General features: G+C 39.6%; 1 protein-coding gene across 1 annotated transcript; it reads right to left on the bottom strand.

Annotated features, from left to right (window-relative positions):
* LOC110268423 lies at positions 12,612 to 13,223 on the bottom strand. The gene has a single exon (XM_021114566.1). The coding sequence runs from the start codon at positions 13,221 to 13,223 to the stop codon at positions 12,612 to 12,614; it is 612 nt and encodes a 203-aa protein (XP_020970225.1).

Raw genomic sequence — 14,042 nt, 5'->3', positions numbered from 1 at the left:
GGTGTAATTATGATACTTTTTTATTTTTTTTCCCGTTCGATCTTCCTTCTTCTTGGATTCTTTATCTTTATCTCGGTAGGTGAAACCGGATTTCGAGGCCTTCCCAAGTCGGAAATTTTCTGCCCGCTCTTGCACCTCATCCAGAGATGTGGGGTATTTCTTTAATATAGATTGGCTGAAAGGTCCCTCTCGTAAACCGTTGATGAGTCCCATGACGGCGGCCTCTGTTGGCAAGCTTTGTATATCCAAGCATGTTTTATTGAATCTTTCCATGTAGTTGCGAAGACTTTTCCGATCTCTTTGCCTGATTCCTAGTAGACTGGGGGCATGCTTGGCTTTGTCTTTTTGGATGGAAAATCTGGCCAAGAACTTTTTGGCTAGGTCGTTAAAGCTTGAGATGGACTTAGGAGGCAAGTTGCCAAACCATCTAATTGCTGTCTTCGTGAGTGTCGTTGGAAAAGCTTTGCAGCGAACGGCGTCTGAGGCGTCGGTGAGGTACATTCTGCTTCTGAAGTTGCTGAGATTATGGTTGGGATCTGTAGTGCCATCATACAAAGTCATATCCGGAAGTTTGAAGTCTTTAGGGATTTTAGTCTTCATGATTTCCCTAGTGAATGGATCTTGATCCTTGCGAGAGTTGTCTTCAGGGGTGGTCCGAGTAGCCTTTGCTTTGAGATCGGCTTCAAGTTGTAGGAGTTTATCTTCTAATTCTTGACGTCGACTTACCTCTCTTTGTAGATCCTTGCCAACTTCTTGCTGATACTGGCTTTCTTTTTCGAGTTGCTTTAGGTGATCTTGAAGTGCTTCTATTACTCCCAGATGTGATGAGTTTTTGTCTCCGTTAGATTTTGGAGTATCCTTTGGTGTGGCATCCATATTTTTGTGCGGCGTTCTTTCCTCTAGATCTGAGTTGTGGTCGTTATCCTGTTCGTCCGCCATGGTGATGGGATGACTTCCAGGTCCCCGGCAACGGCGCCAATGTTCCGAGGGTTACCTAAAACTATAGGTCGATCTCGGATGAGATCTTCTGTACTGGTCAGAGATGACGTGTCCGGCTAGCTGGTTGCGGCCGGAGCTGTCGTGTCTGACTTATTGGACTGGCTGTACCTCTGATCCTTGGCCACCAGAGGGTGGGGGGTACCTGCAAGAGACTCCGATGCTTAAGATAGCAGGGTATTAAACAGTTTTTAGTAGAATCAGAGTATGAGTTATACCTGGGTGCTCTAGTGTATTTATAATGGTGTGGAGTGACCTTTTTAGATAAGATAAGTTAGTTATCTTATCTTATCTTATCTTTGGGTGAAGTCAGCTTATCTTCAATGGAACCGCCCTTCTCTCTGTAGGCCTGAGCTGCCTTTGGATTTGGGTCGTATTCCTTGAGTTGGGCCCTTTTTGGGCTTTCCTGTCGATTTGGCCGACCTCCTTTGTAAAGAGGTCGGATAGTCTGACCTGAAGAGGTCGGTCGCTTTGTCTCCAATCATCCCAGGTCAGATAGCTCGACCCAGTGTATGAACAGGAAGGATTCCTCAAATTCAAGAGTATCATATGTTGATGCGGAGTCATCATAAATAGGAGGGCCTATTGATTGGAGCACTTCTTCCAATTCTTCAATCACATTGTGTCTTGGAGGTTCTGCACTCTCCTCCTCAATATCAACTTCAAACTCCATGGAAGAGAGCTCTTCAATTTGTGACTCCTCTATGTGCTCAACATATCCTAAGGCTCCAACCACTACTTCATCTTGTTCAATAATTTCTACCTCCTCTTCTTGTTGTATTTCTTACTTTAACTCCTCTTCTTCACCTTGGAGCTTCAAGTTCACTCCCTCACTAAGCTCCTTGGTTGCTTCTCCACATTCAACAATGGGAGTGTCTTGATCGTATAGGCTTAGGCGGGATGAGACTATGCTGGTAACGGCTTCTACCATGATAGCCATCTTAGCTCTTAACTCCTCAAACTTCTTTTCATCCTCCTCGTGTTGCCTTAAGATATGAGATTCAAGATCTCTCAATTCCAGCATGAGGGCTTCATCGGGAGGTGATGGTGGAAGAGAGGGTTCATTGTTTGAGGGAAGGTTGCTATAATTGGAAGGTAGTTCATATTGGTGAAATTCTTGAGGTGGTGTTTGTGGACTTTGTGGTCCTTGGGAGTATTGGTGTTGGTATGGTGGTGGCTCTAGATATGGTTCATATGGTGGTTGGTATGGTGGGTATGGGTTAGGATCATATGGAGGTGAATGGTGGTATGGGGCATGTGAGTATGGTGAAGGGCTATATTGAGGAAGGGGTTCATTTGCATATGATTATTGTGGTTGACAACCACAATGAGGGTCATCACATACATTAGATTGGTATGCATCAAGATTTGAATTGTACCCATAAGAAATCGGAGGAGGTTGTTGCCAAGAAAGTTGTCCATAAGCTTGGGGCTCCTCCCACCTTTGATCTCTAAATCCTTGATGCACATTCCCATTGAAGCTTCCATTTTCTACAACATAGTTGTAACCATGCTCATAGCCAAAAGGATGAGAATTCATAGTGAAAGAGAAAATAAAAACAAGTATTAATAAGAAACAAAGAGAACAAAATTCTAAAACTAACAAAACTTAACAAACAAACCAAAAATCAAGCTATTCACAATATATACAATAGCCAATAACATAGCACCATTGTGTCCCCGGCAACGGCGCCATTTTGATAGATGAGTATTTTTGCTCGATAGTCTAGACTTTCTTCCTAAAGAAAGGAATTACTTCGTTGTAAGCATAGCTCTAAACCAACAAACAATTCTTACATCAAAAATTTAGGTTGTCACAATTAACAAACCCCTAATAAGAATTAACCGAAGTATTTGGTTCATAAGAGGGCAAAAAAAGTAAATTAAGCAAGTAATTAAAGAAAGCAAGATAAAGAACTCTTGGCTAAGACTTCGGTAACTGAGATCACCATCCTTGTCAACAAACTAAATATTGATAATCATGAGAGGCCAACCTATTAAGTATACTTCCCAAAAGCCTTAAGTATGTGGTATCTACTCCTAAGCTTGAAGTACATCAAATAGGTTTGATCACATCAACCCTTAAGTCCCAACCTATCTACTAATTAACTTAGTAGTGGGTTAGCATCAACGGGTATCAAATTGATCACCAAGGGTTCTCAAATCACCAAATCCATTACATCCAATGACTCAAGGTTACCCAATTCCCTTAGCTTAGACCAAGAGTTGACAAAACTACTCAACAACTAAAGAAAACATTTCGTCAAACACATAGAGTGCAATAGAAGTGAGCATCATAAATTGCAAGAAATAGTAAAATCTAACATCTACCAAAAGCAAGGGGGAATAAATCAACAACTTAATCCATCAAGGAGATAAGCATCAACATCAAATTGCATTAAATGTAAACCAAATCCAACATGAGTTCATCATCACAAAAGAGAGAAAAATGAGAAATTAACATTGTAACTAAGAGAATCAAGATGTAGAGATGAGAAATTACAAAAGAACAAGATGAGATCAAGTAATTAATCCAAGATCTAAGACAATCTAACCTAATCCTAACCTAAATTTAGAGAGAAGAGGGAGCTTCTCTCTCTAGAAATCTAACTAAAGGCTCATGTTGGCTAAACTAATAACTCCCCCTTTGCTTGGACTTCAATTCTGCATGAAATACACTCAGAAACAAGTTGGATTTGGGCCTGGGCAGCTCAGAAATCACCCCCCAGCGTTTTGCCTTTAAGTGGGCCATGTGAGAGTATCGGCGCGTGCGGGCCATGTGCGCGTGCGCGCCATGTGCACGTGCACGTCGATTTGGCTATTTCTTCATCTGCGCGGACGCGTCATGTACGCGTGCGCGTCTCTATTTAAAACCACTTTTGCGCGTGCACGCCTTGTACGTGTGCGCGTCCATTGATGCATTCCCAATCTTTGTTTCTTTATGCATTCTCCACTTTGTATGCTTTTCTCCTCACTTCTTCCATCTAATACTTGCCTTATGAACCTGAAATCACTCAGCAAACACATCAAGGCATCGAATGGAATTAAAGTAAATCGAAATCACCAATTTAAGGGCCTAAAAAGCATGTTTTTACACTTAAGCACAATTCAAGTGAGAATTACAAAACCATGCTATTTCATTTAATAAATGTGGGAAAATGTGGTAAAATCCCCTAAAATAAGCACAAGATAAATCACAAAATCGGGGTTTATCAGGACACCCTATACCAACTCAAACCTTGAATGTGGTGGCACCTGAACCTATCATTCTTGATAAGCCTGAGATAGCTGGAGAGTACGTACCTGTGATTTCACCAAAGTGGGACTTTTCCCCTGAGCCGATTCCTGACTTTCCATAGCCTGATGAGCCAGCACTACCGAATGACGGGGTTGCTCCTATATACGTGATGAGTGAACTTTTGTTGATATAGAATTTCTCAAATGAAACCTCGTTGCAAGTATAGTTTCTAAACTAACAAAGAGTCCTCCCAATCAAAAATTTAGGTTGTCACAGGTAACAAACCCCAATAAGAATTAACCGGAGTATTTGGACTCCGGGTCGTCTCACGAGAAATTGCAATGAAGTGAATGATTATTGGCTATGAAGTTATATTTGGGGTTTTTGATAAGAAGCATGAAAAGTAAATAGAAAAGGAAATAAACTAACAAAAAGGTCTTGGCAAGGTTAGGTGGTCAAGGATCTCTATTCTAATCACTAACCACAACATGAGAATTGGCAAAGATCAATCCCACTAAATTAACCCCTAACTAATAGTAGAGGAAAGTCAAGTGAGCTATATCAATCTAAGTCCATAAGTCCTAGTTCTACACCTAATCAATTGTTGAGATCTAGCATTAATGGCTCCCAATCGTCAATCACTTGGACATTAGTGACTAAAGAGTTCCTAAGTTACCTTTCCAAGCCAAGAGCACAAAATTATACTCTAAAATCCAACCAAGCATTTTATCAAACACTTGGAAGGCATAAAAGGAAAGCATAATAAAATTGCAAGAATAATAAATCTACCAACTACCAATTGCAAGAAAAGTAAATCAACAACTCAAATCATCAATTAAAAGAACATCAAACATTAAATTTCATCAAATGTAAACAAGATCCAACATGAGTGTTCATAAACATAAAAGAGACATAAAAGTAAAATTGACAAAAGAACTAAGAAGAATAGAGGAGTAGAACAAGAAATTGTAAAGAAAATAAATCAAAGCATGAATTAAACCTAGATCTAAGATGAAAATTAACCTAACCTAATTCTAGAGAGAAGAGGGAGCTTCTCTCTCTAGAAATCTAACTAAAGGTTCATATTGGCTAAACTAATTGCTCCTCCTTTGCTTGGACTTCAATTCTGCATGAAATACACTCAGAAACAAGTTGGATTTGTGCCTGGGCAGCTAAGAAATCGCCCCCAGCGAATTGCCTTCAAGTGGGCCACGTGAGAGTATCGGCGCGTGCCGCCATGTGCGCGTGCGCATCGACTGGAAAATTCTCAACCCGCGCGGACGCGGCATGTACGCGTGCGCATCCATAGGCGAAACCACTTTTGCGCGTGCGCGTCTGGTGCACGTGCGCGTCCTTTGGTGCTTTCCCAATCTTTGTTTCTTCATGCATTCCCCCTTTTGTATGCTTTTCTCTTCATTTTTTCCATCCAATACTTGCCTTATGGACCTGAAATCACTCATCAAACGCATCAAGGCATCGAATGGAATTAAAGTGAATTAAAATCACCAATTTAGAGCCTAAAAAGCTTGTTTTTACACTTAAGCAAAATTCAAGGGAGAATTACAAAATCATGCTGTTTCATTGAATAAATGCGAGAAAAGGTGACAAAATTCCCCAAAATAAGCACAAGATAAATCACGAAATCGGGGTTTATCAATACGCGAACGGATCTGTGCTCGCGAATGGTTTTGTACATGATGCACCACTATTTCGTGGTACATTTTATGCTTAATTGAGTAGATTTTACCAACTTTTCCCACATTTATTCAATGAAATAGCATGGTTTTATAATTTTCTCCTAATTTGTGCTTAAGTGTGAAAACATGCTTTTTAGGCCTTAAATTTGCTAATTTTGATTTACCTTTGATTCTACTAGATGTCTTGATGTGTTTGTTAGTGAATTCAGTTTGAAAAGGCTAGGAATGGATCATAGGAATGAAGAGAAAAGCATGCAAAGTGGAGAAAAGCGTGGAAAAACAAGGATTTGGGATGCATTCATCGATGCGCATCCATGGAATGACACGCACGCGTGGATATGAGGTCGCCACGCAACTTCAAATTCACGCGTGCGCGTTGTTCCACACGTGCACATCGATGAATGCATTCCAAATCCTTGATTTTCCATGATTTCTCCACTTTGCATGCTTTTCTCTTCATTCCTTTGATCCATTCCTAGCCTTTTCAACCTGAATTCACTAGCAAACGCATCAAGGCATCTACTGGAATCAAAGTTGAATCGAAACTAGCAAATTAAAGGCCTAAAAAGCATGTTTTTACACTTAAGCACAAATTAGGAGAAAATTATGAAACTATGCTATTTCATTGAATAAATGTGAGAAAAGTTGATAAAATCCACTCAATTGAGCATAAAATGTACCACAAAATAGTGGTGCATCAGTACATAGTGACAGCAGTGCTTCTGGTGGTTCTGAGGGTATAGTTGTAGCTGCAGACGAAGAGGAGGAGGAGGATCCTGGGATAGAGATAGAACATGATGAGGAGACGGGCGAGTCTCATGACGATCTTCCGAACGTCCACGTGTAGATATAGTCTGACAGCAGTACGGGCATTCTTTTGATGATACTCTAGTCTGACATTGTCTGTTAGTTTGTCTCCTACTTGTGCTAGTACACCCAAGAGCTAAGAGCTGTAGAGTGGTTTGGCTAGCCTGGACGCTAGCTTAGCGGCTTTTTGTTTGGGCCAGGCCCTAAGAGTGCGTGTATATATTAGCTATGTAGGTTCGACGAGGATGTAAACTGACATGGCCATTGTAAACGCTACATGTTTTGTTATAGTATACATGTTGTAAATTATCAACTGTGTGCTATGTTTCCTTATGCTTCCTTTATATTTCTGCATATGTATGCTTGTTTGTATTATTTCATCGCTCGCAACGATAAAAGTTAAATAAGAAAAAGGTTACTCAATAAATTGGCAATGTTCTAACAAGGAACTCATATATTAAATAATAGTTGATAATTAGGAAGAACAAGTTGGTAACACTTAGCTTCTTGTATAACCCTAGCATACCGGAAGTTGGGTCGTTATACTGCTCGATGCAGGGTATAACAAACTGAACAATGTAACACCCTACCATACTTAATCTTATGCTTAAGTCATAAGATTGAGATAGTAAGGTATTACAACCTCTAAAAATAGAAATATATATATATATATATATAATAGGAAAAGAGATACTTAACTAGGAGCCTTGAAAAACGGGTAAAACAAAATCGCAAAATAAAAAGCGCAACGCTCAAGAAACAGGACTATTTATATGCTAAGAAACCTAAATATTATAGATATAAATAAGCAAAAGAATGAAAAGAGAGCCAAGGACATTGTGAAACTAGCTCCTGACTCAGCCTGCGAAGCCAAGGCTGGCCGGAGAATATTTACATATATATACATAAGTATCCCGAATACCCAAAATATAGAAAAAGGACCCGAGCTCTCCTGTACCCTCTATGAGGAACAAAATAATCAAGTATCTTGGAGAACAAGCTAAGTACATATATACATATATAAATAAAAATAAAACCCAAAATATCCCAGACTACTCCGCTTCAGGAAATCCAGACGCCTAGCGAGAAGCCTCTCGACCAGCATCTAAAAACAACAACACAGCATGGGATGAGAACCGGAGGTTCTCAGCATGGTAAAGGTGCCACGCGTATAATAAATAAGGTCCTGGAAATGCCAAAGGCAATCCTAGAACTCCGTCATACAATTATAAAACTTAAGTTCTAAACAGAAGCCATAAATAGGGGTAGGTATACTAAATCTTCCTAAACTCACTCAATCTTAAACATAACCTACATCAAACTGTTTCACCCTTCCTCCATTTTTCCGTCATCCATAATTCAGGAAGGACAAGCAACCATACAAATTCACGCACAAGTAATAGGCAGATAGTGCAAGTAGCAAGTATAGCAGGTAGCAGGATATATATACATACTGTTAGGCAACTTCGGGAATGCATATCAATCAAAACAAACAAATGCACTTGATGCATGTCTGTCCTATGGCTGATGGGGCCCATCTGTCGGTTATCCAGCCAAGCCGACAAGTCTGAAAACCTTATACTGTCCCTCGTCACGCATCCCCAAGAGCCTATGCATAGGTTTCACATTCAACATCAAGTAATCGCTCAATGGGGCTATCCATAACTGGGAATTTATACGTGCCCGGTCACCCTTACGACGTAGGGTCAACAGAGTGTTGAGATTCAACCTGGAACACGTGGTGGCGTGCCACGGTTCTGTTACCCAGGAAAACTCATATCTCAGATATCATTCATAAGCCATTTCATTTTTATAGTCAATATATCATCACTTATCAAGCCTTGGCATTTATCCTTAATTAATTTTCTCATCTCCTTCATATAACTCATCATTTTATCTTTTACTTCATTCCCAAGTTATCTTATTTTCCTAGCTCCAACTAGCTACCGGACTTAGCACTATACTCTATGTCTAAAAGGAAAGAAAATGGAGGTTTAGAAGTAAGAATTTGGTTTAAAACATCAAAAATCTAGTTTTGCAGCAAACAGGGACCACGCGTACGCGTATGCCACGCGCACGCGTGGAGCAAACAGCCAGTCACGCGTACGCGTGAATTAGGCGTACGCGTGATCATGCGTATTAGCTTTTCACGCGCACGCATGGCTTCTCGCGCATGCGTCGTTAAAATGCCACACCACGCGTACGCTTGGACTACGCGTACGCATGGATGGACGTTTTTCCAGAAATAGCAGAATGCCCAGAAAGCTGCTATGAACCAGATTTTAACACCTGCATCATAGTTTTATAAACCAACCAACCAACCAAGCAACCAACCAACCACAAAATTCATTATCATATATTAACAACATCATCAACTCACCATCATTACTTCCAATAATTCATATTCATTACTTCCAACACCAACATCCACATCAAGCCAAAATCCAACCATATTCAAGAGTTATCAACAAGACACTAAGCCATTTATATATTCGAACGTTCATTCCTATCCTACTGTCATCTAGCCTAAGTTTTCACAGAACATTAAATATTAAACACGCGAAACCTAAACTATACTTTGGCCGATCACCGCGTTTTGACCAAGACCGCCACACAAATCACAACCACATCCCCTCACAAGCTTGAGAAACCACCCAAAGTCTCAGCTCCAATCACCACCAAGCCTCCAAATGCTTACTTTTCACTTCCAATGCTTATATATAAACTTAATTCGCACCTAATTCACATGGATATTCCAATTTCAGATTTTACCTAATGAAATCAAAATTGAATTAAGGTTTAGTCAGTCCTTACCACACCTATATGCGTAGCAACTCGAATCCAATACGCTCGACAAGCTAAATCGAACCTAGAACACCAAAATTGAACAATTTTCAACACAGTTGTCCATAAATTTTCGAAATTAGGGGAAGCTGGCTGAGAAAGAAATAGTGAGTTACCTACCAAATTGTTCTATGGGTTTCGTAGAGCTCGTTGCGGTGAACACGTGGTCACAAACGGTTCGTCAATCGGAGCTCCGAATCAAAAGTTACATGGATTTGAAATTAAAGTGAGGGTTAGGTTTTTGCTTATGTTCTTCTTCCTCTATGAAATGTTTCCCAGCGTGAATAATGAAGAAGAAGAGAAATAAGAAGATGTGACTATTTAATGGGTTGGGTTTGGCTGGGCCTTGGGCCCATTTTGGGCCCGGTTCAACCGGTCCGGCCCGTCCGGCCCAATCTTGTGCCAAATTTTTTGAAATTGGTGTCAAAATTCTCGTTTTGAAGAGCTCTATCCTATTTTGATATTAGTTTTACATTTTTAATTTTCTTACTTAAAATTTGATTTATTGACTAATTATTTGCTAATTTCACAGGGTTTACATCCTACCCACCTAATTAGGAATTTTGCCCTCAAAATTCAGATTCAGTTATCTGAAAAGAGGTGTGGGTAGTCCTTCGGCATATTCAGAGTTTCTTAAAACTGACCTCGTCACACGAAACGTCCATCTCCTTTCATTTAAGCTAGCTTAGGTTGTAAGACATGAATTTGTTTTGGAAGCGTGTTTCAGAAGTTACGAAATATGCAGTATGTCGAATAAGTTCAAAAGTTACGGCAGAAATCTATTTGGCACGCCTCTGACCATCAGTACTCGACAAAAATTGAAATGGCTAACTTAACGGGTTTTAGCTTTCTTGTTTTTAATTGCTCATCTGATTCTAGTTATCGAAGCAATTTTCAGAGATATGTGTCCTTTTCCTTCCAACTTGAGAAGTCTTCTTCTGAGATCTGCCTAACTCTTTTGTCGGCTTTTATCATGAGAATTCTAACTCAAATTTACGTAACTTTTCCTCTGTTGTCTCGGCTATTAGATTCAGGAACTAAGATGTTTGATGCCCCACCTTCTATTCTAGTCCTCGACAATCTATACGAAACCGATAATTACTTTACCTTACTTCTGATGTAGAACCTTCAATGGTTGTAGCATTCTGAATGGTTTCTGGTAGTCCTCTTTTACTTTCTCATGCTTTAACATGCCATCACATGCATTGCCACTTTATTCTTCATTTCTGATTACCCAAAAACATCTTCTTTGATTCATGGTACGTCTTGGCAGTTCCATGGTAAATTCTAAAATCCTTTCTTGTAAGTCTCGTACATAGTTTTTCATTTCAACTTCCGATTTCGACAAACACAACTCTCTCTTGATATCTTCTTGATTCAACCGACTTCAATACTCTTAGTAGCTCCTTATCATTATTATTGTGCTCCCTAAGTCCTCGATTTACGATCTCTATTTTGGCATTAGGCATATAAATCTCCCCTTAATTTTCTCTTATTTACCGAGTTTTGATATCTTTGGTGGCTCTTTGTTGCCTCGTTACGCGTCCCGTATTTCATCGTTACCATGTTGTAAAGTAGCAATGGATTTAGTCTGACACTTCCAACCGTACTCTCACTCTTCCAACTTAGAACTTTAACTCATCTAACATTTTCTCCTTTGAGATTAATGTCCAAGAATCCCTCAGAAACTTCTTTCTTAGGGCGTCTAACACAATCTTACGACGTTGCATCCGCACGCATCTTAAGTCTTTCTATAATACATCGTAGTCATTCCCTAAATAGTTTGTTAGGCTTAAGTGATACAAGCATTGTCATGAAGATCAATCTTCTTTCTATGCCTCAAAGGCTTTCATTGGATCCTGGTATTTCATTCCCACGGTGCACCTCATTGCATCTATTTAGTCATGAGCGATACGACCGGCGAGGATTAAGGCTCTAGATTTCCTAGAAATGTCGCTGATTCATTTTTATGTTCGAAAGTCTCGCTTTAAAGGATGGATACTTTGATAGTTCCATCTAAGATTTACGCGCGTCACAAGATCCAATACGAGTTGATTTTTCAAAGAAATGTTATGTTTCAAGAGACGAACAAATATATGAATGGTGTTTACAAGAAATCAAAAGAGAGTCTTGCATATAATTAGCCAGAGTTGTACAGAACTAATACCAAAAGAGAAACCTGATTGCATCTCAAGGGAGAAGTTCGAATCAAAACTTGACTAGGAAGAATAAGGCATGTCAAATTAAATAAATTTTAGTTGGCTTTTAAATAAATGCAAGTTTCCACAAGAGAGCAACTCTACGTACCGCAGATATCTAGGATTCAAGGATTTACATGATTATATTAGGATAAGTCCAAGCTTATTCCAAAAGAGGTAAGCTTTATACAAGTAATGAAAAAAATGAGGAGAATGATGAATTGGGCTTTTACAAGAAAAGATTTAAGATAGAGTTTTCAATGTGAGCTATAAGAGACAGTTTAGATTAGGCCGTGAGGATTAGTTGGTGCGCTTTCGCAAAGAAACACTTAGTTGGACGATTTTCTCTTCCAGTACTCCCTTCACTCGGTCCTAAGTTTCACTGGTTATAATGATGTCTTCACTTGTGGTGCAATCAACGCTGATCCGGCTTTTGGGCATTAGGTTTGTCGCAACTCACGTTCTCTCTCTAAGGTAGGAATTCTGGTACATCTTCAAGAATGGTCTCGAAAATTCTCTCATATAGAAATTTGGTCTCACCTTTACTTGTCCCTTAATCAATTAGCAACTAAAGGTTAAATTCGCTCTATTCCTCTTCCTCGAAGTCTTTAACATCACTGGATTTCAAACGGAAACTCCGTATAGCCCTCGACAGTTCCAACTCCTTAGGTATAATCTACCCTGCTTCCGTTACGTCATTCTGATTCTTATCCTTCAGAAATCTAGCCACTTCTCTAAGTTAGCTAAGTATCGCTCCCTCTCGGCAACTAATAGTCTTCGGCTAACCATCGGCTCGAACTCCACGATCCTCAAAATTTGTCATGCTCGGGTCTAACAATCAGATTCGGCTGCATCCCGGCGTTTCCTATCTGAAGCCGTCTCTCCATAGCCTTCCTGTAGTATTGCCCTCCTCATGGAGTAATCTTCTACGAATTGACTTCTCTTAACCAATTCAGTGAACTTTATTAACCTTTGCGGATACACGTAGTTGAAGATGTCTCTCCTAAGTCCTTTTGCATACTGAACACACTTCCACACCTCATAGTCGGCTGGAGTTCCTTGACAAACTTTTGAGAGACGACATAGGTTATCGAATTTACGAGTATAGTCAGCAACAGACATATTCTCTTGCTTTAGCTGCATTAACTCCAACTCCTTTGCAATGCGAAGTACATGTAAGAAATATTTCCCGTAAAATTCCATCTTGAATCTATGCCAAGGGATATCCGTTAACTCCATCTGCAAGGTATGATATAACTCCTGCCACCACTTCTGAGCATCTCCCTCCAACATGTAAGTCACTATTTCTACCGACTGTACTTCCGGTATGTGCTGAGTATATAAAAACCTCTCCATGTCTCGAAACCACCGATCAGCCTCTAGTGCATTGGCATTTCCATTAAACTGAGGTGGACCACTCTTGAGGAAATCAGCAAGGGTCATAGACTTATAGTATTGACCTATGTTGCTTGTACCGGCACACGAGCTTCCATCTCGGAGTCCTCGCATCGGTTTGGTCCTTGGAGTTTCCCTCCAGTTACCTCGCTCGGATCCACGAGTCGACATTTGGTCCCTGTTCACACCAAACAATTCATATTAAGATGATCAATCTCAATATCTCAAATTTAGTGCTTAAGAGTCCCTAATGCATGCTCACGAACATTCATGCCACATATATCAGTTATATATCCTAAATAGCACGTACAGACACCAAGAGTATGCCCAGAAGCATAGACAGTCCGTCCCTCAGGCCCTATAAGAACAAACTGCTCTGATACCATAATGTAACATCCTACCATACTTAATCTTATGCTTAAGTCATAAGACTAAGATAGTAAGGTATTACAACCTCTAAAAATAGAAATATGTATATATATATATATATATATATATATATATATATATATATAATAATAGAAAAAGAGATACTTAACTAGGAGCCTTGAAAAACGGGTAAAACAAAATTGCAAAATAAAAAGTGCAACGCTCAAGAAACAGGACTACTTGCGTGCTAAGAAACCTAAAGATTATAGATATAAATAAGCAAAAGAACGAAAAGAGAGCCAAGGATACCGTGAAACTAGCTCCTGACTCAGCCTGCAAAGCCAAGGCTAGCCAGAGAATATTTACATATATACATAAGTATTCCGAATACCCAAAATACAGAAAAAGGACCCTAGCTCTCCTGTACCCTCTATGACGAACAAAATAATCAAGTATCTTGGAGAACAAGCTAAGTACATATATAAATATATAAATAAA

Source organism: Arachis ipaensis, chromosome B10 (genome assembly GCF_000816755.2).
Source record: "Arachis ipaensis cultivar K30076 chromosome B10, Araip1.1, whole genome shotgun sequence".
NCBI lineage: Eukaryota > Viridiplantae > Streptophyta > Magnoliopsida > Fabales > Fabaceae > Arachis > Arachis ipaensis.
This window is presented reverse-complemented; position numbering and strand designations above follow the sequence as displayed.

Bases quoted from the DNA above. Each gene is read 5' to 3' on its own strand.
- LOC110268423 (XM_021114566.1), bottom strand. From the start codon at position 13,223: ATGACCCTTGCTGATTTCCTCAAGAGTGGTCCACCTCAGTTTAATGGA.